This window comes from Xyrauchen texanus, chromosome 5 (assembly GCF_025860055.1).
Source record: "Xyrauchen texanus isolate HMW12.3.18 chromosome 5, RBS_HiC_50CHRs, whole genome shotgun sequence".
Classification (NCBI taxonomy): domain Eukaryota; kingdom Metazoa; phylum Chordata; class Actinopteri; order Cypriniformes; family Catostomidae; genus Xyrauchen; species Xyrauchen texanus.
Window position 1 is genome coordinate 10865062 of NC_068280.1, and position 26543 is coordinate 10891604.

The window sequence follows — 26543 nt, forward strand, 5'->3', positions numbered from 1 at the left end:
GTGAAAGCGGTATACTGCTGCAACCCTACTTTGAACTCTTTATTTACTATCACCTTAATTAAGACCTGAATCAATACATAAATGAAGAAACATTAAGTTATTGTGTATTAGCTAAGTTATTTATTTTGGAATATCCTGGCATCCTTGCCGATGTTATACATGTTCATTTGGGAATGAGGGCTGACAAAGCTTTATCCATAGCATGCTCATCTCAAGATTTGTTTATAGATAAAAAAAAAAAAACACTGAGTTTATCCTATCTAGGTGTCTATTACAAGTGACCCAGCAATCATTTTTTTTATTTTCTTGGATAAATTCTATATAATTCAGCATATAACTCAAACGCACATTACTTTTATAAACTCTGGTTGGAAAAAAAGCAAGTGCTTGTTAGAGAAATGATGATGGCAACAGCTGCTTAGAAAGGATTGGTCAGAAATTGTTTCAAGGTGGGGCTTAGCAAAGGGTCAATTCAAGTATCGAGTGGTTAAAGTTAGTCCTAGGAAATCAAGGTGGTGGAGAAATGGGACATAAGATATAACCATGTGACCAAGACGTGGCTAACACTTCTGGTTCTGGATAAGACCAGCCATTCAATGCATTGACCAATAAAACGTTAGACTTTGCATCTTTACCAATAGGTTAAATATTATGTATTACCAACCATCAGATATCTGATGAAGTCACGGATCTGTAGTATAATTACTTCAATAAATGTAATGTCCAGCTTATGTTGGCACGAGAACACATATTTAAATTTACAACTGGAAAACATCCAGTTGGCTGTTCCTCTGCAATGTTAATATCTGCTATGTCTTTCCAAGGCATCATGTATTCCACAAGGGTCCTGCTGTGATTTGCGTATCTACAAGGTATGAATTGCACTTCCCTCTGAGTTGTCTTGGGATTGGCTAGGAGAGAGTTAGATTGGATCCAAGCTTATTTGTACTTTCAAAATACCTCTGATGTTTCCCTTTCATTTTGAAACATGAATTGCTCATCCTGAATTCAGCCACTTTCAGAACATTGAAAAGCAAAATTGATAAGCTTTTCAAATTCAATGAATTTGACTGAATTGAAAATAAAAATATGCACATGCTTATTGTTTCCATTTCTGTATATAAGCTACCTTATTTTTCTTTTACTTGTACAATTTTATAAACCATAATAGTTTAGATTGATTTTCAAGTATGCTCCTTGAGACCTCAATATATTCATATATCAAAGATTCAGAGTGAAAATATTCAGTAATATGAATTTGCATTTTTTGTCAAGCATCATGATGACTTTTGAAAGTCAATTTCCGTCGACTGTGATCTGATGCTGTAGTCTGAATCACATCTCAATTTCCCCTCCATCTCATATTCTGAAATAAATACATTTGTATAAGGCAAGTACTGTATGGCGTAAACACCTGCACACAAACCAATACTACACGTACACGTTTGAAAATACAAACTAGTTAGACGGTTATTAATTGCATAGAACAAAAGTGGCCCCAGTAGTCTCAAAGAGTATTCTGCATTCTTTCCATCCATTTTTCATGTACAGTCTTTATATTATAGAAGCCAGAATGTACAGTAAAAGTTTGCCCAATGTAATACAAATTCTGTCAAAACCAGTTTGGCTTTCTTTCTTCTGTGGAACACAAAAGGAGAAATTTTGCAGAATGTGCTTGTCCATGTTTAACATTAACATTAAATGGTGACTGGTGCTTTCAAGCTTTAAAAAGGATGACATTTGTTGTAGCACACTGTGGTACATTCATAATTGAAACCATTCACAGTAACTTTTTTATTTTTATTTTCTAACCATAGCTATTGTTCAGCTTAAGAAGATGCTGAATATAGCTCCATGACTCATAAAAACTATTCTTTATGATACAATAATGGTGTGTCAGAGTCCTTTTTGAAGCTTGATAGCTCAAGTACATTGCAATTGCATGCAAAACTGTGACCGTGACATTCTGCAATATTTGAAGAATTGAAGCCATGCTGTTTTTTTCTTCTTTTTATATATATATTTTTTTTTTTTCATTTTTCAGGAGAACTATTGTTTTAAAAGTGAGTCTCTGGATGCCACTGAGATCATCAAGTTTGACTTTTGACTTTATTCAGCTCCTGCTGAGTTTCAAGACATCACTTGCTCAGTTTAGGAATATTTGTTGTGCATGTGTATGTATAAGAGAGAAAGATAAGTGATATTGACAGAAGTTCTTCCAGTAAATGAACTAAAAGTTACTAAATGGATGGCAGAAAATGATGCTGTAATACTTATTAGTGAGCGTATTGGTTTATTCCCTCGAGCAGGGGCAACTCCATCTCCTTCATATGTGGCCATTGTTCCTCAATACACTCATTGTCCAAGAAGGCAGTTGAAATGCAGGCTGTAATACTATTTAAATTGTCTATAAGTGGTGTGAGGGTTGTAGTTGTGTTCAGCATGGGAAGCGTTCTTCTGGGGGCTTTCTTGTCTCCTGCTTTTGATTGAAGCAATTTCTCCCTTAATGTGAAACAATAATGATTATAGCTGTAGAATGACAAATTGAAATGTATCCATTTGTGTTACATGTAAAATGAAAGCTTTTAAAAATTAATTTTTTGGAACAAAATGAGGGTGAGTTAATTTATATATTTAAACATTTACATTTTACAACCGTACCTTTAAATCAGTGAATGTTCAAGTGACAGGAACAGTGGTGGAACGGTTACAGTTTTGTTGAAATTAGTGGATTTTTTTCATGCAAAATAATATGACTTAAACTGTTGCACATTAGGTTGTCTGGCATTTTATTAGTTTAAGGCTTATACTGTAAAAAAATAAATAGAAAATACACTAGACATGGCCAAATGAAACTGTGGCACACGTGAACGCTTTTTTGAAATAAAACCGTAATAAGCTAAAATATAAGCTAATAGGCATGTTATCGCCTAATAGTAATAGAGCTTATGCACTGTATAGACAACTCTCTCATTTTTATTTCCTGCTTTCTGATACCATGATCAGCTCCAGGTATTGGTGCAATAAATTCATTTATCAGAGTTACGCTGCAGTTGGATGACTTTAAATTGGAGTTCCTCGTGTATATCTGAATCTCTGACAGTAAATGGCAAGCAGAGAATTGAGATTTTTTTTTTAGTTTATAAACAAAAACTTGGAAACAATACTTGAACTCACTTTTTAGCCCTCTTATTTTGTACCTGTCCATGTAGTCATCATTCACATGAGAGACATAAGCAGACTTCAAAGAGGGAATGTGTTAGGTTGCCCTGGGATAGTTCTGTCTAATAGCTACAGATGCTTTCAGCAGAAAAAAGTAATACTGCAATATTCTGTTACAACTTCGGTGTGACCTTCCCAGGGTTTGGCTTAATTCAGAATTTAAGAATAGACTGCCTTCCTATTCATGAGTTGAACGTTAAATTTAACTGGTCGTGCCCTAGAGGCAGGGTAAGAAATTACCACCAACCACCTGCCAAATGTGGGTATTTAATCCGCATTGATGGGCAAATTTGCTCATCAACCCGCCACTGTGGTGGGCGACCTGTAAGACATCTCGAAGCGATAAATGACAAGAAATGCCGTAGGACACAAAGACGGACGCTTGAAGACACATACTTGATATTATGAACAACAGATGAAAGAAAAGCCTTCAATGCCTGTGTCTGATTCGCTGTGTATTCAGAGGGTCATTGCCACGTTGGCGCTCATGCACCACAAGCATGTCTTGTTGAACATGCGCATATGATGAGTCCCCACTCTATCTTCACTGTCAGTCATCTCTGAACATTTTGCAAGAATAGTTTAGTCTATGAACGCTGTATCTGATCTCAGATCATCTCAGGATACATACGAAAATGACATGCAACAACATTGGGACTTCTGGGTGCATTTAACACATGTGTTATCATAGTACATTACAGCCTAGGAAATGGTTCTTGAAATTTATCTTCTGTGCTTGTCTACATTTTAGTCTCCATTTGTATGTTATGGTTAATGCTATGTTCTAAAATAAAATTAAAATTATATTTACTTTATAGCATATCTGTATGCTGTATTTAAGAATCTGGTAAAAAAAATCAAAGTGGATGGTAAAATTGGGCATTTACCTGCCACTATGGCTGGTGAGAAAAAAAAAAAAAGAAAGTTAATTTTATACCCTGCCTACAGGATTTTTTTTTAAATTTTAATGACAGGAAGATGAAGTTACTGAATTGCAATTCAACACAATTCAGTTCAATGCTGTCAAAACTATTAACACAAGCAATCTAACTGGATTTTAATTTTGCCATACAGCATCATAAAATGTCCACCACATTTTTATTTTATTTCAGATAAATTAATACAACTCAATATACACATCTAATTTGTATCTATTGATTATCAAATTTACAGTATTTTAGAGTGTTATTTTGACATGGTCTTTAAAGTGAATGGTGATTTGTACATTGAAATACATTTAAATAGATTCAAATTATATTTTAAATACAAGACAATCACCCCTGGTCATTCAATTATGCAACTGCTTTACTTTTCTCATTAATTATCCATATACCACACCTTAATCAAAGAAATAAGCATTCTGTAGCAATATAAGCACATCCTTAAACACAGTACATCAGTATAATTTGCAGGTTAGTGTAACAAACTGGCCATGCAGACTGTGATAGGATCCATGTGTAGGAAGTTTAAAAGAGATAGACACAAGCAAACAATCTAAAACAGCGGGCAGAGAAACGTAGTCGTAATGCAGGCAGATAAATGCAATAAACCAAACAGACAGTCCAACCAGGCAAACAAAACAAAGAGTTATCAAAAAAGCAGTAAATCCAAAAAAAAAGGCAATGGTCATTGAAATCAATAAACAATGGCAATGGATAAACACTTGGTAAGGCAGTGTAAACTGATTATACTTCGCACAGAACTTCTTCTCCTTCCTCGTTTTTTATGGCAGATCGCAACAAAACTCGTGCATTACTGCCACCCTCTGTGATCATGATCCAGAGACTCTAACCACTAATACCACTGATACTGGTCTAAAACTTCATGAGGGTGAGTAAATAATTACATAATGTTCATTTTTGGGTAAACTATTCCTTTAATTACACAACAATACCTGTCATTTTGCCAGTATTTCTGGTGTGCCTTCTGTTGTAAATCAACTGTTTAAAACCTTTTTTTTTTCGTCAAATTATCTTTGAGACACCCCTATGCAAGAGTCACATATACAGTACAAAGTGCAATGTCTTTAGCTAGTGTCTTGTTCCATTGGGCTTGCTGATTCTGAATTCCATGAATTGAATTGCTTGCCTCTTCATCTAGTTTTGGAATATTGATTAAACTAGCCAATTTAACATGAGCCAGCTTGCACTGCCTGTGTATTAATAACATCTAGGCGGAACTGGAGGATGGTTGCTTGGCAACATGGTCATTAATTTTGTGCAATCTCATTACATTCATACTGAATTCAACTGTTTCTGCATATCAACTGTTGCAGCTGATTTGCAATTTTCTGATCAGATGCATTGCCTTCAGTCAACACTGATGAGATTGAAATTATTTTATTTTAGTACAGTGATGGAAAAGGTGGCTCATTTGTTAATTAATTCACCCCATCTTTGAATGAGATTTAAAAATATATATATATATATTCAGTCTCTCTCTCTCTCTCTCTCTCTCTCTCTCTCTCTCTCCTCTCTCTCTCTCTCTCTCCAATTCAATTTAATTCAAATTGCTCTATTGGCATGACCATATACAATATACAGTTACAATATACATGTTGCCAAAGCTTACATAAAATAAAAATAAAAAGTTGTATTAGGTACATAAAAAAGTTATCAAATATTAATAATAACAACAATAATAAGCATCTTGGTAAGTGTACAAAATATAAAGAAAAGTAACTTCAGAGAACTTAAAATACATTTTATTAAATTGACACTATTAGTCTTTAGATAGGGGTCACCCTCTCACCCTCATATCATGACAAGAAGACACATACTCTGCTGCTAAATCTATACATTCAGGCAGTATCTGTCCTATGACTTTAAAATATGAGCACCTGATTGTCTCATCTCTCTCTCTCTCTCTCTCTCTCTCTCTCTCTCTCTCTCTCTCTCTCTCTCTCTCTCTCTCTCTCTCTCTCTCTGTCTCTCCTATAGCGGGGGGGTCAGTGCTTGGCCTCCTAATTGCGCTCCATGGTTCCACATAAAATCATATGCTGCTTTTTTGGATACTGTTGAAATGGCAGCTCTGGTAAAGGTTATCATGGCTTAAGTATTCAGAAGTCATTCTGAGGGTCATCTCCCAAATGAAAGCAGATAGCCTCATTAACAGGCTGCTTTGAATATCAATGCAAGTCTGGCAAAAAACCTTCACACAGAGATCATTATATACCTGGAATAATGTTCACTGAGACTGATTCTGACATTTCACCATTGTGAGAAATAGACTGAGTCTAATTTTACATGTAACATAATGAATGTTTTTCCTAAATTGTCAATGTTTTGGAATTTGTATGATTTTTGTCTTGATGGAAATATTAGCTCAGTTACTCAGACAGTAGATTGTATGCCTCTCTTGAGGATGAGCGATTTATGTGAGTTTAAATGTGTGTATCTCAAAAAAAAAAAAAAAAAAAATATATATATATATATATATATATATATATATATATATATATATATATATATACCAAGGATTTTGCAAAGCTCTCATTGCTGAATGCAGGGGATTTATTATTAAATGTCTTTGAAGTAGTCTAAGAAGTTCTGAATTTTATTTAAAAAACAAAACAAATTGTAATAGTAATTGTTCTGGTTATTAATGTCCTGATTATACATTGTGATGAATTCCAATTTGGTGAACCAATTTCCTCCTGAAACAGAAAAAATATTTACAATATTCCAAACTTTTGACCACCAGTGGATATATACTGTATATAGGCAGGGTTGGGAGGGTTACTTTTGTTATGTATTTCACTATAGATTACAGAATACATGCTGTAAAATGTAATTTGTAACATATTCCATTAGATTACTCAAGGTATTCTAAATACTTTGGTTTACATTTTCAGCACTGGTAGATTTATTCACTTGTTTTGACTACAAAAACTCAGTAAGACAAAATATGATCTTACGTGCGTGATTAAAAAAATATGATCCTGCCTGGTAACATGTGCATGTAAAATGGCTAGAAATAACATTTTAGCTCAGGGTAAAGCTGACAGTTTCTTCTGCTCCAAACTTACTACTTTGTCTGCTCGTATGAATGTAACACATCATCAGAAAGTGTTTCACCGCTGTTCAAATGCACTTTGGATCACATAATTTATATGTATAACTGTTTTCCATCTGAAAGGACTAAATATTAAGTCAAGTCAAGTCAATTTAATTTGTATAGCGCCTTTCACAACACACATCGTTTCAAAAGCAGCTTTACAGAAGATCAGCATTAACAGACAATAAAACTGTAATGTCTATAATGCCGATGAATCATCATTGTGTAATTAGATAAAATACGATTGTTAATCATGTTTAAAAATAAGTAATTAAATAATAATTGTATTAATAACCCCAGTGAGCAAGCTGAATGTGACAGTGGCAAGGAACACAAAACTCCATAAGATGTTGATTAATGGAGAAAAATAACCTTGGGAGAAACCAAACTCACTGTGGGGGCCAGATGCCCTCTGGCTAACATCATGAATATAATGTAAATATTACATATGTATAGTTAAAGTCATGGTTTAAAATTATTAAACTATGTAAGTTTTAAGGGTCAATGTTTAAACATCGATTTTGTTTGAACTGTAAGATAAATGACCAATGTCTTTGAAGTCCATAGTTGATTAACTGCAGAAGTTCACAATGATGCAATTGTCCTTGTTAATTGACTGATGATGGGTTTTGTTGGCAATTGTTAGTCTATGCATTCCATTTCAAGATCGTAGTTCATCAATAGACCGAGGTGATGCAGGCAGCGATCAGGGATGTGAAATGCATTTCAACCATAGACTGTAAAAAAAGATGGACGACGCCCCTTTGCTCTTTTCCATTGGTGAGAACTGAAGCCGCCAGTGTCCCGATATGGCTCTGACATCTTGGGACTTGAGTCTGCACAGTTGCGATTTCGGGACCAGACCTGCGCAGTAATGAGCAGGAAGTAAAGCCGCGAAATCAAGGCCCCGCCCTCACTCTCGCTGAATCAATCACAAGCACATGCCCCTGCACTTTTGACTTATGACGGTGTGAAATAATTAATTATAGAAATTTAGATATTACATTTAAAGCTCCAATCTCCTCAGTCCCCCGAAGATCCCGAAAAAAAGTCAATTGGTGCTTCAGTGACTACTTCGCTCATAGAACCTGTCAATCATGATGTCACAGCACCGTTTTTATAGCATCAAATAACTAACTAAAAACAAACTTATTTTGAAAACAAACACTTGAAATTACATCAACGTGATAGAAACTACAGTAAATGACAGAAACTATCTTTGGAAAAAAGATATGTGAAGTGTAATTTAATTGTTTAGTTGGTCTCACGTCCCGTTGAATAACATGGGGAGGCGGGGTTTATGACCTATACTAGGACCAGTCACCGGGGGGCGATCGAGACGTTTTGGCTTCACTTTTGAGGGCTTGTGCGGCACACTTGATTTCAACCTGACCAGTAATTTTGGTGAGGTTCTGTGTGGTTCATCCTAAATCCAAGGTTCAGACAATGGCATATGAAATATCCCATGTCTTATGGTTGGAGTTGGCATCAGTTCATCTTCTGAAGTCCATCATAATAGACTGAAGTGATGTTTGGCTGGCACCGGCTGCATTTAGTCATCATCATTCAGCGACACATAGCAGTGGAGTCCAACACGAAGCAGGAATGGTGCTGGATCCAGCCGGTTCTGGTAACCTCAGGATAGGAGTCCCGAGGTTGAGACAGGGAAACAAATAAAATAATATAAGCATAGATGCCATTCTATTTATTGCTGAGTTATAGATCATGATCACTGTTTCTGGTTTCTGGTTCCGGCAGACTAAACTAAAGCAGCCTAATTGTGGGTTGGAGGATAAATTAGGTGTATGCCTGGCTAAATAGATGAGTCTTTAGTCTATCCTTAAACTGAGAGAGTGTGTCTGCATCTCGAACAGTGTTAGGGAGACTATTCCATAGTTTAGGAGCCAAATATGAAAAGGATCATCCTCCTTTTGTGGATTTTGATATTCTAGGAACTATTAACAGGCCAGAATTTTGTGATCGTAATGAACGTGATGGAATATGGCATGGTAGAAGGTCACTTAAGTACTGTGGAGCTAGGCCATTCAAAACTTTGTATGTAGTTATCAGAATTTTAAAATTAATACAGAATTTAACAGGTAGCCAATGTAATGATGATAAAATGGGGCTAATATGATCATATTTCTTGGTTCTCGTTAGCAATTTGTTTAAATTAAACAAATAACAATAAAATGGAAAGCAATCTCTTCAGTAATCAAAATACTTTTGAATATAACTGTATTCTAATTACCAATTATTTAAATTTTAACTGTAGTGGAATACAGTTACTTATATTTTGTTACATGTATTCCATTACTCCCCTTCCCTGTGTGTATATACAGTGAGGAAAATAAGTATTTGAACACCCTGCTATTTTGCAAGTTCTCCCACTTAGAAATCATGGAGGGGTCTGAAATTGTCATCGTAGGTGCATGTCCACTGTGAGAGACATAATCTAAAAAAAAATCCAGAAATCACAATGTATGATTTTTTAACTATTTATTTGTATGATACAGCTGCAAATAAGTATTTGAACACCTGAGAAAATCAATGTTAATATTTGGTACAGTAGCCTTTGTTTGCAGTTACAGAGGTCAAAGCGTTTGTGCACACACTGCAGGAGGGATTTTGGCCCACTCCTCCACACAGATCTTCTCTAGATCAGTCAGGTTTCTGGGCTGTCGCTGAGAAACACAGAGTTTGAGCTCCCTCCAAAGATTCTCTATTGGGTTTAGGTCTGGAGACTGGCTAGGCCACGCCAGAACCTTGATATGCTTCTTACAGAGCCACTCCTTGGATATCCTGGCTGTGTGCTTCGGTCATTGTCATGTTGGAAGACCCAGCCTCGACCCATCTTCAATGCTCTAACTGAGGGAAGGAGGTTGTTCCCCAAAATCTCGCAATACATGGCCCCGGTCATCCTCTCCTTAATACAGTGCAGTCACCCTGTCCCATGTGCAGAAAAACACCCCCAAAACATGATGCTACCACCCCCATGCTTCACAGTAGGGATGGTGTTCTTGGGATGGTACTCATCATTCTTCTTCCTCCAAACACGGTTAGTGGAATTATGACCAAAAAGTTCTATTTTGGTCTCATCTGACCACATGACTTTCTCCCATGACTCCTCTGGATCATCCAAATGGTCATTGGCTAACATAAGACGGGCCTTGACATGTGCTGGTTTAAGCAGGGGAACCTTCCGTGCCATGCATGATTTCAGACCATGGCGTCTTAGTGTATTACCAACAGTAACCTTGGAAGCGGTGGTCCCAGCTCTTTTCAGGTCATTGACCAGCTCCTCCCGTGTAGTTCTGGGCTGATTTCTCACCTTTCTTAGGATCACTGAGACCCCACGAGGTGAGATCTTGCATGGAGCCCCAGTCCGAGGGAGATTGACAGTCATGTTTAGCTTCTTCCATTTTCTAATGATTGCTCCAACAGTGGACCTTTTTTCACCAAGCTGCTTGGCAATTTCCCGTAGCCCTTTCCAGCCTTGTGGAGGTGTACAATTTTGTCTCTAGTGTCTTTGGACAGCTCTTTGGTCTTGGCCATGTTAGTAGTTGGATTCTTACTGATTGTATGGGGTGGACAGGTGTCTTTATGCAGCTAACGACCTCAAACAGGTGCATCTAATTTAGGATAATAAATGGAGTGGAGGTGGACATTTTAAAGGCAGACTAACAGGTCTTTGAGGGTCAGAATTCTAGCTGATAGACAGGTGTTCAAATACTTATTTGCAGCTGTATCATACAAATAAATAGTTAAAAAATCATACATTGTGATTTCTGGATTTTTTTTTTAGATTATGTCTCTCACAGTGGACATGCACCTACTGATGACAATTTCAGACCCCTCCATGATTTCCAAGTGGGAGAACTTGCAAAATAGCAGGGTGTTCAAATACTTATTTTCCTCACTGTATATATATATATATATATATATATAAATCATATAATATTCAATATATAGCAACACATTATTATATATTAATATTCAGTATTATTATGAATATACAAATATTCATAATTATTATTATTACAGAAATGCTTGCAGAATTATTTTATGGGTAGAATAAGGGTTAGTCTGTAAAATAATAATAATAATAATAACAACAATAATAAAACAACAATTTAAGTCATTGGAAGGAACATGTTGCATGTCCTCATTTATATAGCTAAGTAAACGTGTGTGTAGATGATCTATGATTTTCTATAAAACAGTTGACAAATTACTGCGATCTTGACTGTTTGCTTAAATCCTTGTTTTGCTCTCATAAATTCTATTGTATCTTTATCTCTGTTTTCTAGCAAATGCATGGAGGTATTTAGCTGTTTCCATCTTGCTGTCCATATTTAATAGTGTACTGTTTGTGTTTGTATGGAGCCATAGTCTGCAGTCTAGCTGCTGCAAGAGAGAGATACAATAAAGGAGAGAGAGAGAGAGAGAGAGAGAGAGAGAGAGAGAGAGAGAGAGACAGCGAGGGAAACGGGATGTGTGTTGTCATCTACGGTGAGAGTTTCCTCTGACACTGACACACAGGAGCCAGCTGTGTGCTGTCTGGTAGATCGGACCTAGGGGAGACGGCCTCCACAACTGCAAAATGTTTAATTACTCGCTAACAAGAGCAACCGTCCTCATCTCAACCCGAGCACCAGCTCACCCTGACAGAGAGAGAGAGAGAGACAATCCATGTTTGAAAGCAACAGCTTATGGAAAAAATCTCACTGGATGCTAGTCTCAAGTAGCTAGACTTTTGACTAATGACATTAAGTCGTATCCACATTGTAGCTGATTCTGGCAAGGAACCGCCACTTAGACAAGAATAGACCAACAACAGTTTTGGTTTTATGTGCTGTTTAGGGGCATATTTATCTGAAATAGATTGTACAACATTAATATACTTACATGAGAAAACATAATCATAATGTCAATGGCATGACAGCCTTGATTATTGATTGAGCACTGCAGTAGTCCAGAACAAACCACTGGAGCACTAAAGAATTGAGTTCCTGATATAAGTTGATGTACAGAATCCCATAAGAATGGGATCCTACTGGGGTTTTGGACCTGCTTTTGGGTAGACATTTCTGTATAGGAGAAACATAGCACAATGGTACTTTCATGTCAGTCTTCCTGCAAAATTCTGTAGTGCTAATGCTTTGTGGTGATTCTATTGTCACTTTATTCAGTGATTTATTTATTCCATCCCATCTATGTCTAAATTTAGATGCACTTAAAATCCTCAAATTTCAAGAGGTTTCTTGAAACCTTCACCTTTTGTCCATAACCCACTCAAGGCCAACAACACAGTTTTTAACTTTGCACTCCCCGTCTCCCTTCATTTGTTAGACAACCCACCCCCCTTCTTCTTGTGTAAGATTGTAAAGTAAAACTCCTCTTACTTTTTTTTGTAGACGGGCAGAAAAGAAAAAGGAGACCTGCTGAATTCAGCCATTGACAAGATGACCAAGAAGACCCGTGATCTTCGCAGGCAGGTGAGTCAATCTTCTGTCTATTGCCTTACTAGAAAATAAGTATGTGACTAAATGTCCACTATGTCCACTCTGCTGGTGAAAGGAAAATGACTAATTGAAGGTTCACTGTTACTTAATTATATACTGTTGTTTGATGAATCAGGTGATGCTTTTTTAGTTAGCCAAACATTCATTTCCATTGGCACAACATAGACATCCAGGGAACTTTATATCCACGACTGGAAAAGTCATGGAAGTAAGAAAAGAAATATATAAAAATTATGAAGTCATGGGTAATTGATGGACATTACTATAATCAATCACAATCTGTTGTTTTTGTGTGTGTGTGTGTGTGTGTGTGTGTGTTAGCTCAGCGTTCATTAAGCAATACCACGTACGTAAGAGTGATAACAAATATCAACACAAAAACACAAGGTTGCAGGCAATCACGTACATATCAAATGCAACAGCATAATTTCACAGACCACAGCTCAAAGACTGCAAGATCATGTAGATTTACACTCTACAATATCAGGAAGATAAGACCTTTCCTCTCTGTACATGCCACACAACTGTTCGTTCAGTCCCTTGTCATAACTAGACTGGACTACTGTAACGCTCTCATTGCAGGCCTTCATGCATGTGCTATTAGACCTCTCCAAATGATCCAGAATGCAGCAGCACGTCTGGTCTTTAATGAACCAAAGAGAGCACATGTTGCACCACTTTTTGTCTCTCTGCCGGCTGCCGGTTCATGCACGTACTAAATTCAAGGCCCTGATGCTGGCATACAAAACAGTCACTGGGTCTGCTCCAGCATACCTAAAAACATTTATGCAGAGCTACGTTCCCACCAGAAGCCTTGTCGTACCAAAACAAAGAGGCACCAAAACACTTTCCCGGACTTTCAGTTTCATCATACCACGTTGGTGGAATGACCTTCCCAACTCAATCCGTGAAGCTGACTCACTCTCTATCTTCAAAAATGGCTAAAACAACATCTTTTCCAAAAGCACTTAACCGGTCACTAAAAAAATACATAAAATAAAATGTACAATTCTTGTTGCACTTAAATCTGTTTTGTATACTATTCTGATGATAGTGAAACTTTGTAATATGGCACTTTTCGTACCACTGTCTCCTTAAGATGATTCGCTTATGTTTTCCTCTTTTGTAAGTCGCTTTTGATAAAAGCGTCTGCCAAATGAATAAATGTAAATGTAAATAATTGTGAGTGATTTTGCTTATATACAACAGTTCTGAAAACAAGAAATGAATATGAAGTAATTACAGTTTAGATGCAATATAGCTAGTTATTTTGTCTGGAATTGTTTTTGTTTAAACCGGAAGACAAACAAAGCCAAAACAAGATAAGTCCGTCTGGAACCTGTCTGGAACATGGTGAACACATACTGGAACATGGTGAACACATACTGGAACATGGTGAACACATACATGTAGAATTGAAACAAACAGTGTAATGTTCCAGTTCTGTTGTGCTAAATATCAGCACTATTGGAATCGCTTGTCCAATCAGATTAGTGGTCCAGATTTAAAATAGTCGGATAGAAGTTGCTGAATAAAATAATATATTTATCCATTAATCACAAACAAATGGAAAATCCATAGAAATTCACTGTTTAAAACGTGTAAAGACAAAATGCCTTAAAAGTAACCATAATGCACACAACGGATCTATTTGTTGTATTTTTACCTTGCGTTTGAGAGGAAAGGCTTTTTGAGAGCATTCTAGAGTTAAACAACAACTCCTTAAATCAAGAAGATATATGCTCTTTATATCACCAATCAGTGGAGCTTAAAATCTCTTTTATAATTTTTTTTACAAAGTTTTAGGTTGCACAGCACTAGTCTAGACTTCAAAACAGAGCATAGAATTAAAGCCACAAGGTGTCGAATAAAGGGCTATTGGTATCAGACTGCCTTATAATTAACAGTCTGGAAGAGTTTAGACTGTGAACTTCAGTAGAGAATAACTATTATTAAACACAGGCTGAAGATTTTCACTGAATGAGAACCTGAGCATTTCATTTCTGCCCCATTACTAGTTGCAGACAGGGTCCACAATTAATACTCGCCTAGCAACAAATGCAAGCAATTGGTTTTGACAATAAAAAAAAACTTAATTATTCTTTGGCAGGGGACTTTATTAGGAAGTGTAACATAACACATAACATAAATTGCATGCCTGACTCTAGTTTGTGTTTTTGTTTTGCTTTGCTTTGTTTTCTTTTTGTTTAATTTGACTCTAGTTTATGTTTTGTTTTGTTTTGTTTTGTGCTTTGCTTTGTTTGACTACCTTTTTTTTTTTTGATTGATTGATTTTCAAAGATTGTACTACAAGATCAGGGGCTGTTGCACTTTCATATTTTCTACAATATTTTTAAAATGTTATCCATTCATGCATGAAGGTACACATTGTCTACCAAAATGACCAAAATGATAAAAAAATAATGAAAAAATGGCATTTGTAAAATTTATATTTCAAAATTAATCTTTCAATTTACACATCATGAAAATTACAATAATGTTAAATGATGAACAAGGAAAAAGCAGCTAAAGGATTCCATAGGAACAAACATAGATTTGTAATAAAGATAATGCAAAATACAGTTGCATGGCCAGTAAGAACTATTTATAGCTCTTAAATTTAACACAAAAGTTTATTTTGGGCCCTAGTTTAAAGGATTATTTCACCCAAAATAAAAAGGGCATTAATTACTTATCCAGATGTAGCTCCATACTCATATGGCTTTCTTTCTTCTAATATTATTATATTAATAATTGTATTTCTTCAGAAATATTCCTTTCTGGCCAATCTTTCTTTCTTTCTTTCTTTCTAGAAGGGAGGTAGGAAGGCAATGGCACAGGAACATTTTAAATGGCACTTTATGTCAAAAAGGTTTTCAGACCCCTGCTGGCTTGGCATTAACATGTTTGCCTTTTGCAGACACTTTTATCCAAACTTCCAGTGAATTTAATTTATAGATTTTATCAGTGTGTCTCTTTCCTAGTTGCTACACCATGCTCTACCAGTTAAGCTAGGTCCCTGCTTTACAATGTAAATATCATAAAGTACAAACATATTTTAATATGGTGCCATACATGTTAGTATAGACCAGGCATAAATCGCAACAACATATGTAACAGTGAGTCCCTGCTACTGTCTCTCTACTTATCAACCTTTAAGGTAAAGGGGATTTTATACTATGTGCAACTTACAGAATTGATAAATTAATTATCTCATTGGGGAAGCTGGGCAATGTCCATCTTAACTTTGAAAAACTGCTAAAACACATAGTAATAATAAAAAAATAAAAAAAAACAATTGCTTACATACATAGAATTCATACAATAGAACTGCCTGTAAAACATTGGACAATTCTAATTTCCAAACTCTATTCTTTCTGAAAAGAGAAAATTGCCTTTTTTCCCACATGGAATCCATGCACTAAATGTTCTTGAATCAAACCATGAGTCAGCGCCAGTGAGAATGTTGCCTTCCAGTTCAACAGTACATGTACACACGTGACCCTCATTAACTTCTGATTCATACAGAGGAAGAGGGGAAAATGACAGTGAGGAGTTTGTTATCTAAAGATGTCAGCTGTCAGGGTACATACAATCACTATGGTTACCCTTTCATTTGCAAGATTTTTCCAAATGCCCCAAAATGTTGTTTGTCTCAAGCTTGGCATGTCATTTATCGCATGCCAAACCAATGTGCCACAAGCCCCTGATGCAGAAAATGACATGATGCTTGCAACCGATATGCTGCACCTTTTATCTGACTGCAGAAATGTGTTATTCTACCATGGTGGGGACTTTTATTTGACATCTATTGTTTTTGCACAGAGCTAATGATTTTCTTTCCTCTAACCAAATGCAACAAGATTCCAGTGACCATCAAATACTTTGTTAGCGCACTCTCTCACACTCCTAACACGCTGCACAGTTGAAGGCCGGAAAACAGTTTTAGCCTTGTGTTTTTATGACTTTCATGATGCTTCTCTTGACGCCAGTGGTGAAATGTGGCAAATCCGAGTTTAATATATTATGGCAGGGCGGAGGGCGGGGCCGGGTAGTGATCCTACACACCCGGTCCCGTATTAGGCTAATTATGCCTCCGGGATAAAGGTCGACTGCAGGGGATCGTGCGGGAGAGAGAGATCGTTTACGGACATGTCCGTCATGTGTGTGTTTATGTTGTCTTTTAAGTTTATCATTAAAACTATTATTTATATCGTCAAGCCGGTTCTCGCCTCCTCCTTTCCATTGATCCCTTTACACTGGTGCCGAAGGCCGGAGGAGGGATACGCCGTAGTAGAGTTCTCGCCACTACTGTCCACCCCAACGGAGCAGCCACGGCCATCTGCCGGGGGACGAGGAGCCCAGCCGCCTGAAAGGGGACGATGGCCGCCGACCGCGAGGGGAGAAGGGGCTCCTAGCCAACCGCCTGGAGCGGTCAGGGCCACTGCCAGGGGCGCAGGAGTCGCCTACCGGCCGCTGAAACGCAGCGGGGTTTAAGACCGCCGACCGCTGAGCCGGGAGGGGCTCACTGCCGACCGCCTGGAGCGAGAGTACCGCTGCCAGGGGCGGGGGAGACCCCTTCTGTTCCCTGAGAATGTGGCGGGGTGTTCCGTCCGCCTGGGGCTGGAGGACTGCCTCTGATCCGCCCGGAGAGGCGCGGCTGTCGTCCGATAGAGGGTGGAGGATTGGCCGAGGAACAAGCTGCGGCGTATCGCAGAACTGGCGAGTAAGAGTTTTTTTTTTTTTTCATCTCTCTCTCCTCTCTCTATAGTACTCCTGTTTTTTTGGGGGGTACTACACTGTTACAGGAAGTACCCCCCATTTTAATTATTTCTGTTTCCCTCCCCTTGTCCCCTCCCCCTCATCCAGGTAGATGGGGATGACCTGCCGGCAGACTAGACGTCAAGGGGGGGGGGGTACGTCAGGCCAGGGGCTCCCCAGCCTGAGAGAACGAGGGAGGAATGTGGCAGGGCAGAGGGCGGGGCTGGGTCGTGATCCGACAAACCCGGTCCCGTATTAGGCTAATTATGCCTCCGGGATAAATGTCGACTGCAGAGGATCGTGCGGGAGAGAGAGATCATTTACAGACATGTCCGTCATGTGTGTGTTTATGTTGTCTTTTAAGTTTATCATTAAAACTATTATTTATATGGTCAAGCCGGTTCTCGCCTCCTCCTTTCCATTGATCCCTTTACATATATATATATATACAGATAATCTATATAAATTACATATTACTCTTTGTGCATTTAAAAATTTAAGTCAAGTGTAAAATATCACATATGAATTCCGTGCTGTTCAGGTAATGCAATCAGATTTTTTTTTCACATAAATGTGTCTGGAGATGACATATAAGATTAGATTAGATACAAGGCCCATAAAGTGCTATAGAGCGCAACAGTGCCCACCCACTTTTTCAGCTGTCTGGGTTCCGTAAGTATTTTTCTCATTAATTTCTTCCATAGAATTTTCATAAAATCTTAAAGTTAAAGAGTTGTTAAGCATGAACTAAACCAACCAGCTCTGAAGTGAATCGCAACATTACAGACTTTGTTTAAAGGCAAACAAATTATTTGAAAATCCGACAAAAAGACAATGGAACAAGTCTGTGTATTTACTGTCTTTCATGAGGGCAAGGACTACAATCCCATGAAGCATTGCGAATGACAATCAACCTTAAACTATGGAAATATATAAAACTATTGATTTATGGTTGTTGATTATGAGTACAGAAACAAATATTCAAAATATTCACATATACAACAGTGTTTCCCAAAATGTTTTCTGCCACGGCACACTTTTTACGATTAAAACATTCTACGGCACACAAATATCCCACATAGGCTAACTATCGTCAATATTTTTCCTTTTCAAGAACATGTCCATATTTTCTGTCCATCTTAGTAGCGTGTTTACTTGTAATGTTTGAAATTCGGCTATGCAAAAAAATAAAAAATTAAAATCACATACAGTGCTTGCGTTAGACTTTCTCGTCTTCTGTCATTTTGATGGACAGGGTCCATCTCTCTCTCGTCACACCACCGTCTGCCATCTGCCTTTATCCCTCTCGGATGCTTAATTAGCCTGATAAAGGACCGGGTGTGTATAATCACATCCCGGCCCCGCCCTCTGCCCTGCCACATTCCCCCCCCTTTCCCTCGGGGAGGGCTTGCTTTAAGCCCGGTCTGCCGGCAGGTCATCCCCATCTACCTGGACGAGGGAGGGGATAAGTGGCGGGAAACAGAAATAATTAAAATGGGGGTGTGCTTCGTTTCAGTGTAGTACCCCCCTCAAAAAACACTATAAAATTTAAACGAGAGGGAAAAGGCCAACGCAGAGCACCAGTGAGAGAGAGAGAGGAGAGGGAGATGAAGAAAACAAAAAAAACCCACTCGCCGGTTCTTCGATACACCGTCGCATGGTCCTCGATCACTTCTCCACCCTCTCAGACAGACGACAGCCGCTTCTCCCGGGCGGACCGGAGTCAGACTCACGACCCCCGGGTGGACGGCGGTCTTCCTTTGACCCCTCCGCGTTTCTGGGGGATGTTAGGGCTCTCCTCTGCTCTGCTACAATACAGTATAAGTTGTTTGAGAGTGCAGTGAGACCGACTCATTTGCATGATTCAGAGTGCGTCATTGGAGTGGGCGCTTGCTTCCGGGCTTATTTTGCTGGCTTTGTTGGTCGCGTTTCTCTGATTGGTGAAGCTTTATCTGCTGGACCATGGGTAATGTAGTTGTTCAACAGGAATTTCACTATTAAAGACTATTTCTGTAACAATGAAATTGAAATAACGCAGAGGGATGGATTCAATGGATGCATATACCATCGATGAACAACATCGGAGCTCATGATAGGTCTGTCTTTAAAGGTTTATAAATTAGCATTGAAAATCAATTAGTCTGTGGAAAAAATGTATGGGAGTTTTACTTCTGGAACCAGAATGTTGTGCTCTATTGAAGCCATGTTTCAAGTGGGAGTCTATGACAGACACTGGTAACACCACTGTAAATTTCAGAGGAATAATAATCAGTATGCATTGGACGAGAGGCTCTAAGCATGTTCCAGATGTCTCTAGGAGTTTATGGGAATTTCAAAAGTGCTATTTTCTTTCAGTATTCCTTGTCCTGCCTGGATGCCCGGCCTCTCTACTGTACTGTATATTATGATTGATCCCAAATGGGTGGGATTTGGCACCAAACTGGCAATTATTAAAATGTTGATATACATGATTGGCAGCATATGAAATGTAAATACTCTGCTGTAGAGCGCAACGTTTTCTATTGCTAGGAGATACACGCATTTACAATCTGATATAACACATATATTTCAGCTTTCATAATCCAATATGTTTGTAAAAACTGTTTTGTGAATTGTCCCTGGTTAGAACATTCAAACCCTCAAACAAATCTTTTTGAATTGTACAGTAATTTTTTACAAAAAAACTTAATATGTAATTAAGCCATTGTGTGTTGGCTGTTCCCCACAACATCACCAAAAACCATCTCACACGAATTGAGAAAAGACACTCTTCACCCAGCATCACAGTAAATCCACAGAGAGTACAACTAACGTGGAACGGTTGTTCGTTTTGAACGACCTCCTTTAATTATACACTAGGAGTTCAGGAGTGTGTTAGTGGGTGTATAAATCAGCCAGCACAGAGGTTCAGAAGAAATTCATACTCTCCTGCACGCATACATACAACGTTCGCCATTTACCCTCCACCCAGTTTGTCGGATATCTCATAATTGGAAAACATCTTCCAACTCCCACCCCCTTCACTAAGACTGTAAATTTGAGGGCCATGTTTTCTGACTCAGCAGTCGTATATCACCAACCTCATTTCTCCTCATCTACAACCCTCCCCCTCCCCTAACCTAAATCCTGCGGCCATCTCGTTCCTCCATCTTCTGTCACGCGCTTCGCTGGACCAATATTTGGAAAGCTGTAAACTTCCCCTGACACATGTATAGTAGTTACGTGTTGAATGAGAGAGCACAGGTTGTTTACAGATTTGCCGGGCCAAGCATTTGTAATCCTCTTAAGACATTTATTTCAGGATCTATCATGCTCTCAGGCGGGGCAAGATATTCCCCAAAGGGAAACGCAGGGGTTTTATTGTACAGTCAAGTGGTTTAAAGGAAATTAAAAGTGTTTGATAGTCCTGATTTACCCACTCTCTCCCCGGCAGTCTCATTCTTGCTTGTTTTGATTATTAGTCTTGATTGCTTGTATTGATTACCCCCGCCCCACACACACGCACACACACACACACACCCTGTATACCACTATAAGTGAGTAAATAAATATGTAAATAAACTGATGGATGAATGGATGGATGGATATTTCACACCCTTAACTCTGTAAATGCAGTTATGCTCATTGATATCTAGTATTTATCTTGCCACTAAGCACCTAAAAAAAAAAACATACTGAATATTTTTTAAAGATTTGAACCCAAAAACCTTGAAAACCATGGCAACTTCCTCTTTAATTTTCATCCTCAAAAGTGCTCATTGTATCGTCCAGTTACTTTGTAAACACAACTTTGTTTCCCGCCAGACTGATAAAAAATAAAAATAAAAAAAACGTGTGCCTTTACTCCCGGAAGTTATGAAAATTTAGCAAATCAAATTAGTGCTTACTAGATCAAGAAAGTGATTTCCAGGTTTGTGTGCAGTATGCATAAGACGGTAATCAAAAAGACTTAAAGACTTGTGTGAGCTGAGACTCTCCCTGGTAATTCAAACCAACACTTCCTGTTTCCTCCAGCCTCGCTGCTGTTGGGCTCCATATGTTCCATCAATTTGATAAACCACCTCTCACCTTAGAAACATGTCACTAGAATCTTCTGCATCGCAAAACAAATTATGCTTTAATCACTTTGATGGATTTTGAGACTTGGAAGAAAAAGAAAAAAAAATTCCAGAGGGATCAAAGAGGATTCGGAGTGAATTGCAGACCAATCTGTTGATGTATCCGATTCAAAATCCATGCACATATGTTGGATATGCTCATTACGCATTTTAATTTCAGACACCGATCAACAGGGCACAAGTCACCCTGCTGTGCTTGTGCTGTTGTTTACCAGGCCCCAACAAACATTTGCCATAGGCTTTACAATGGCATAACAGCTCTGTTGCCTGCTTCAATCAAAATGACTCACAAATTGTTATTGGGTTTTTATAAGTTGATTTTGGGAAGATGTTTCATCATTGCGTTGAGACACTAGTACAAGGGATTTCTGGGTTAACCGATGCACATGAGAAACTTGCCCAAACAGAACGTAAAACAACCTTCTCCATATGCCGCACTAAGAAAAATCTTATGCATAATCTTATGCATGTATGCATAATTTGCATGTATGGATCTGAGTAAATATATGTTCTGCTTATGGCACAGTGCATGCGTTTGCCTCTCGCAGCACAGGCATGCTGAAAATATGAGATGTGAGCCTCTGTGATCCGCTCAAGGGTTTTCAGGGCCCTTCGTCAAATGAATGGAGTCATCGGCATCTCATCAAATCAATCTCACCAGGGAACATACGAGTATCTGTGGCAGCCAGCTTTGAGTTATTATTGTCTACCTGGCAAGAGAATATTCTACCCCAACTGGTGCAAATCAAGCAATAACACCGAAACCTACTCGCGATCAGTGCGAGTGCAGACATTCCTAAGGAGAAACAAGACCACATTTGATTTTTGGCTTGCCCTGATTGCAAGGGAGTAGATTTGGCTTGAACATTGGGGGGGTTACATTATGAATAATTTACATGTTTCCATTGATCAGGGTATAAATATTGGGGGTTGGGGGTTGTCCCCCTGTAATCTATGCCCCTGACTGTGTGTTTAGCTCTGTCTGTGTTGTGTTATATTTGCACTGCTAGGGATAGTTCAACCAAAAATGAAAATTATGTCAGTCACACTGCTCTCTTCCATACAAGGCAAGATAGATACGTGGAAGTATGCATCCTTCATGTCTACAGCTGCGAACCAATCCTGATGCCAGACATATGTTAGAATGTGTTTTTGCATGAGCATCTTGAACAGGAGTTTGTGCAAGGCCCAGTCGAAAACTTGCAAGTCCAGGAATAATGAAGGGCTGTAGAAACCCTTCTTCTTCTTGCCTGGAGGGACAGGCTCTATTGCGTCTTTGAGTAAAAGGCGTGGATTTGGCGTCTTCGCGGTGCACCGAGGTAAAGCAGATGCCGGCGAAAGCGGGAGGGGGCCTGGTGAACTGGATCACATTGCCGAGACCGATGGTCCTGACCAGCCAGCGTGATGTGTTGGGAAGTGAAAGCCAAGCATGCAAGCTCCATGTAAGAGGCACTAAGGAGACGATAATTTTTTTATGTACCTGGCGGGGCTTTGCAGCAGGGCGGAGCAGGTAGTGTTGTGTCAGGAGGAAAAAGTGTGTCCCGAGGCATTGGTGCTGAGAGAAGTCTCGAAGCACTTATGTTGCTCCGCGCATCCGGCAGGGGTTAGTGACTGAGGAGGAGGTCCTGTGTTGGCATCCTCTGGACACGTCAGAATAGGCCGGCTGGGGTACAGCAGTCCTGTGTCTCCTGAGGCGAGGGGTCCACGTCTGGGGTGCCGGGACTGCCGGAGTGTGGCACCAGGTTGCCGTGAGTACAGCATTTGCTGGCCAGGTGACCCATGGAATGAGGAATTAGCTCTTTTAATGAGAATGTGGGTACAGCAGCCCAAAGGGGGTGTGGCAAAGGAAATATGGGCAAAGAAAGATTCTCCTCCTGGCACGCCACCAGAGGACGGAGTGGTCTATTTACCAGCCATGACCCCAACATTGCCATGGTTAAGTTCTCGCAGTGAGAACAAGAACCATCCACAAACGCCACCTCAGTGTGATCACGGCTCAGACACACGAGGCAGTGTCTATGACTGTCAGGAGCAGAGATTTATCAACCGCATCCAGGAACTAAGCAGGGGCGGACGGCATCTTTAAAAAGATGCGTCCTGAAAAGAACGTTCAACGCATGCTTTGTGTGCTCTGTTAAAGAAATAAACTCTTTTAGAAAAAATATTCTCTTTTCAGAAGCGCTGTCGAAGCCCCCAGGGGCAAAGCTGCACTGGTGTGCAGAGAAGGAGAAAGCCACTAATACGCAGCATAGATCCAACAGCAATGCTCTGCAGAGGTGAGTGGAACAGAAGTGATCTCATCTTGCTGATCGCACGTCTGCTCGTCTCCAAAGAAGATATCTGAATGAACAGATGCACGATTCCCTCCTTTTATACCCGTATGTCTGAGGGAGGAACATGCAAATTGTGTCTGCCAATTTCTCATTGGCCTTTTCTCAAGTTCAGAGGTAACCGAGGCCTTCAAAAAAGTCCCCTAGTGTCGCTTCATTCGACACAACGTTGAGTGAGCGACAAATGGGGAACTCATAATATGTTGGTTAATGGAGGAAAATAACCTAGGGAGAATCAGGAACACTGTTGGGCTAGTTCCAATATAATGCCAATATTAATTCATTATGTGTAGTGCAAGTCATGGTTTAAAGTTATTAAACTAATTAAGTATTAAAGCCCAGTGTTTAAACAAAGATTTTGTAAGAAATGTAATATTAATGACTAATGTCTTTGAAGTTCATCCTGGATTAACTGTAGAAGTTCACATAGATGTATTGTCCTTTGTTAGTTGGCTGATGAATGCTTTTGTTGGCAAATAATTGAAAGACTATTTATTAAATTTTAAGAGTGTAGTCCATAATTAGACCAGGGTGATGCAGGAATAGATCAGTGAGGTGCTTCACAGTTCAACTGGCTGGTAATTTCGGTGAGGTCTATGTCCAAGGTTCAGGCATTGGCATATGAAGTATCCCATGTTTTATGTTTGGAGTTGGCATCAGTTCATCCTCTGAAGTGCATTGTAATAGACTGAAGAAATGTCTGGCTGGCACCAGCTGCATTTAGTTATCATCATTCAGAGACATGTAGCAGTGTAGTCTGACACCAAGCAGGAATGGATCTGGAGCCGGCAAGTTCTGATGACCTCGGGATATGAAACCCAAGGTTGAGACATGGAAACAAATAGAATAATATTAGTGTCGATGCCATTCCATATTTTTGCAGCATTATAGATTATGATCAATGTTTCTGGTTCCGGCAGAACTAACTAAAGCAGACTAATTGTGAGGTTAAGAATAAATGAGCTATATGCCTGGCTAAATATATGAGTCTTTATTCTAGACTTAAACTCACATGCAGTGTGTCTGCATCCCAAACAATGTTAGGGAGACTATTCCATAGTTTAGGAGCCAAAGAGGAAAATTATCTGCCTCCTTTTGTCGATTTTGATATTTTATGAACTATTAACAGGCCAGAAGTTTGCGATCGTAATGAACGTGATGGAATATTTCATGGTAGAAGGTCACTTAAGTACTGTGGAGCTAGACCATTCAAAGCTTTGTATGTAGTTACAGCATTTTATAATAAATAAGAAATGTAACAGGTAGCAAATGTAACGACAATAAAATGGGGCTAATATGATCATATTTCTTGGTTCTAGTCCACACTCTGGTTTCTGCATTTTGAAACAATTGAAGTTTATTTATTGAACTTGCTGGACACCCTCCTAGTAATGCATTATAATAATCTAGTCTTGAGTTCTTGAATGCATGAATTTGCTTTTTAGCATCAGCAACAGAAAGCATGTGTCGTAACTTAGCAGTTTTTCTTTGGTGGAAGAATGCTGTTCTACAAAAATTTTTCAAAGGACAGATTGGTATCAAATATAACACCTAAGTTATTCGCTGTTGAAGACGATGTAATAGTACATCCATCGAGAGTCAAATAATATTTTAGCTTCTTATTTTTAGAGGTTTTTGGACCAATAATTAGTATCTGTGTTTTGTTGGAATTGAGTTGAAGGAAATTTCTGGCCATCCAATCTCTGATTTCATTTATACACTGCATTCATAACTACACTGGAGAATTGTAAAATTTCATCAGGTTTCAGATAAATATAAAGTTGGTTATCGTCGGCATAAGATTGGAAGCTTATTCCACGATTTCTGATAATATGTCCCAGGGGAAGCACATATAAGGAGAAAAGAAGAGGCCCTAAAACTGATCCCTGTGGTACACCATACTTAACTTTTGATTGTCTATCTAAACGAGGAATTGTCAAATCAAAGTATAAATAGGACCTAAACCATGCTAATGCAAGTATAAAAATGCCAACATAATTCTCTAGCCTATTCAAGAGAATGTCATGATATATCTTGCCAAAAGGCAGCACTAAGACATAAAAGCACTAGAAGAGAAATGTCACCACGATCAGATGATAGGAGTTTGTAACTCTGATAAGTGAAGTCTCTGTAGTGTGGTGGGGCCTAAATCCTGACTGAAATTTTCATATATACTATTTCTCTGTAGAAATGAACATAGTGAGGGAGGACACTAACTGTTCTAGTATTTTTGATATAAACAGGAGATTTGAAATCGGTCTATAATTAGCCAATTCTCCTGGATCGTGTTGTGGCTTCTTAATAAGCGGTTTGATAACTGCCATTTTAAAGTTTCTTGGGACATGTCCTAAGGATAGCAAGGAGTTAATAATCTTAAGAGGTTCTGTAAATTCTAAACAGATTTTACATTGGAAATCAAGTTTTGACCTGCCATAGATTAAACATAACCTGTATATAATGTATCCTGGGTTGCATTTCATTTTATGTTGCATAGTTTTGTTCATGGTTTTCCAGTACAAGTACATGCATCA

General features: G+C 38.6%; 1 protein-coding gene across 3 annotated transcripts in view; it reads left to right on the forward strand.

Annotated features, from left to right (window-relative positions):
• Positions 1–26543, forward strand: part of LOC127643737 (catenin alpha-2-like) — a 661581-nt gene that overhangs the window by 497386 nt on the left and 137652 nt on the right. For all 3 annotated transcript variants that reach the window (XM_052126592.1, XM_052126591.1, XM_052126590.1), the window contains one exon: positions 12696–12776. In XM_052126592.1, coding sequence (XP_051982552.1) covers positions 12696–12776 — 81 coding nt within the window. The remainder of the gene's footprint in view (positions 1–12695; positions 12777–26543) is intronic.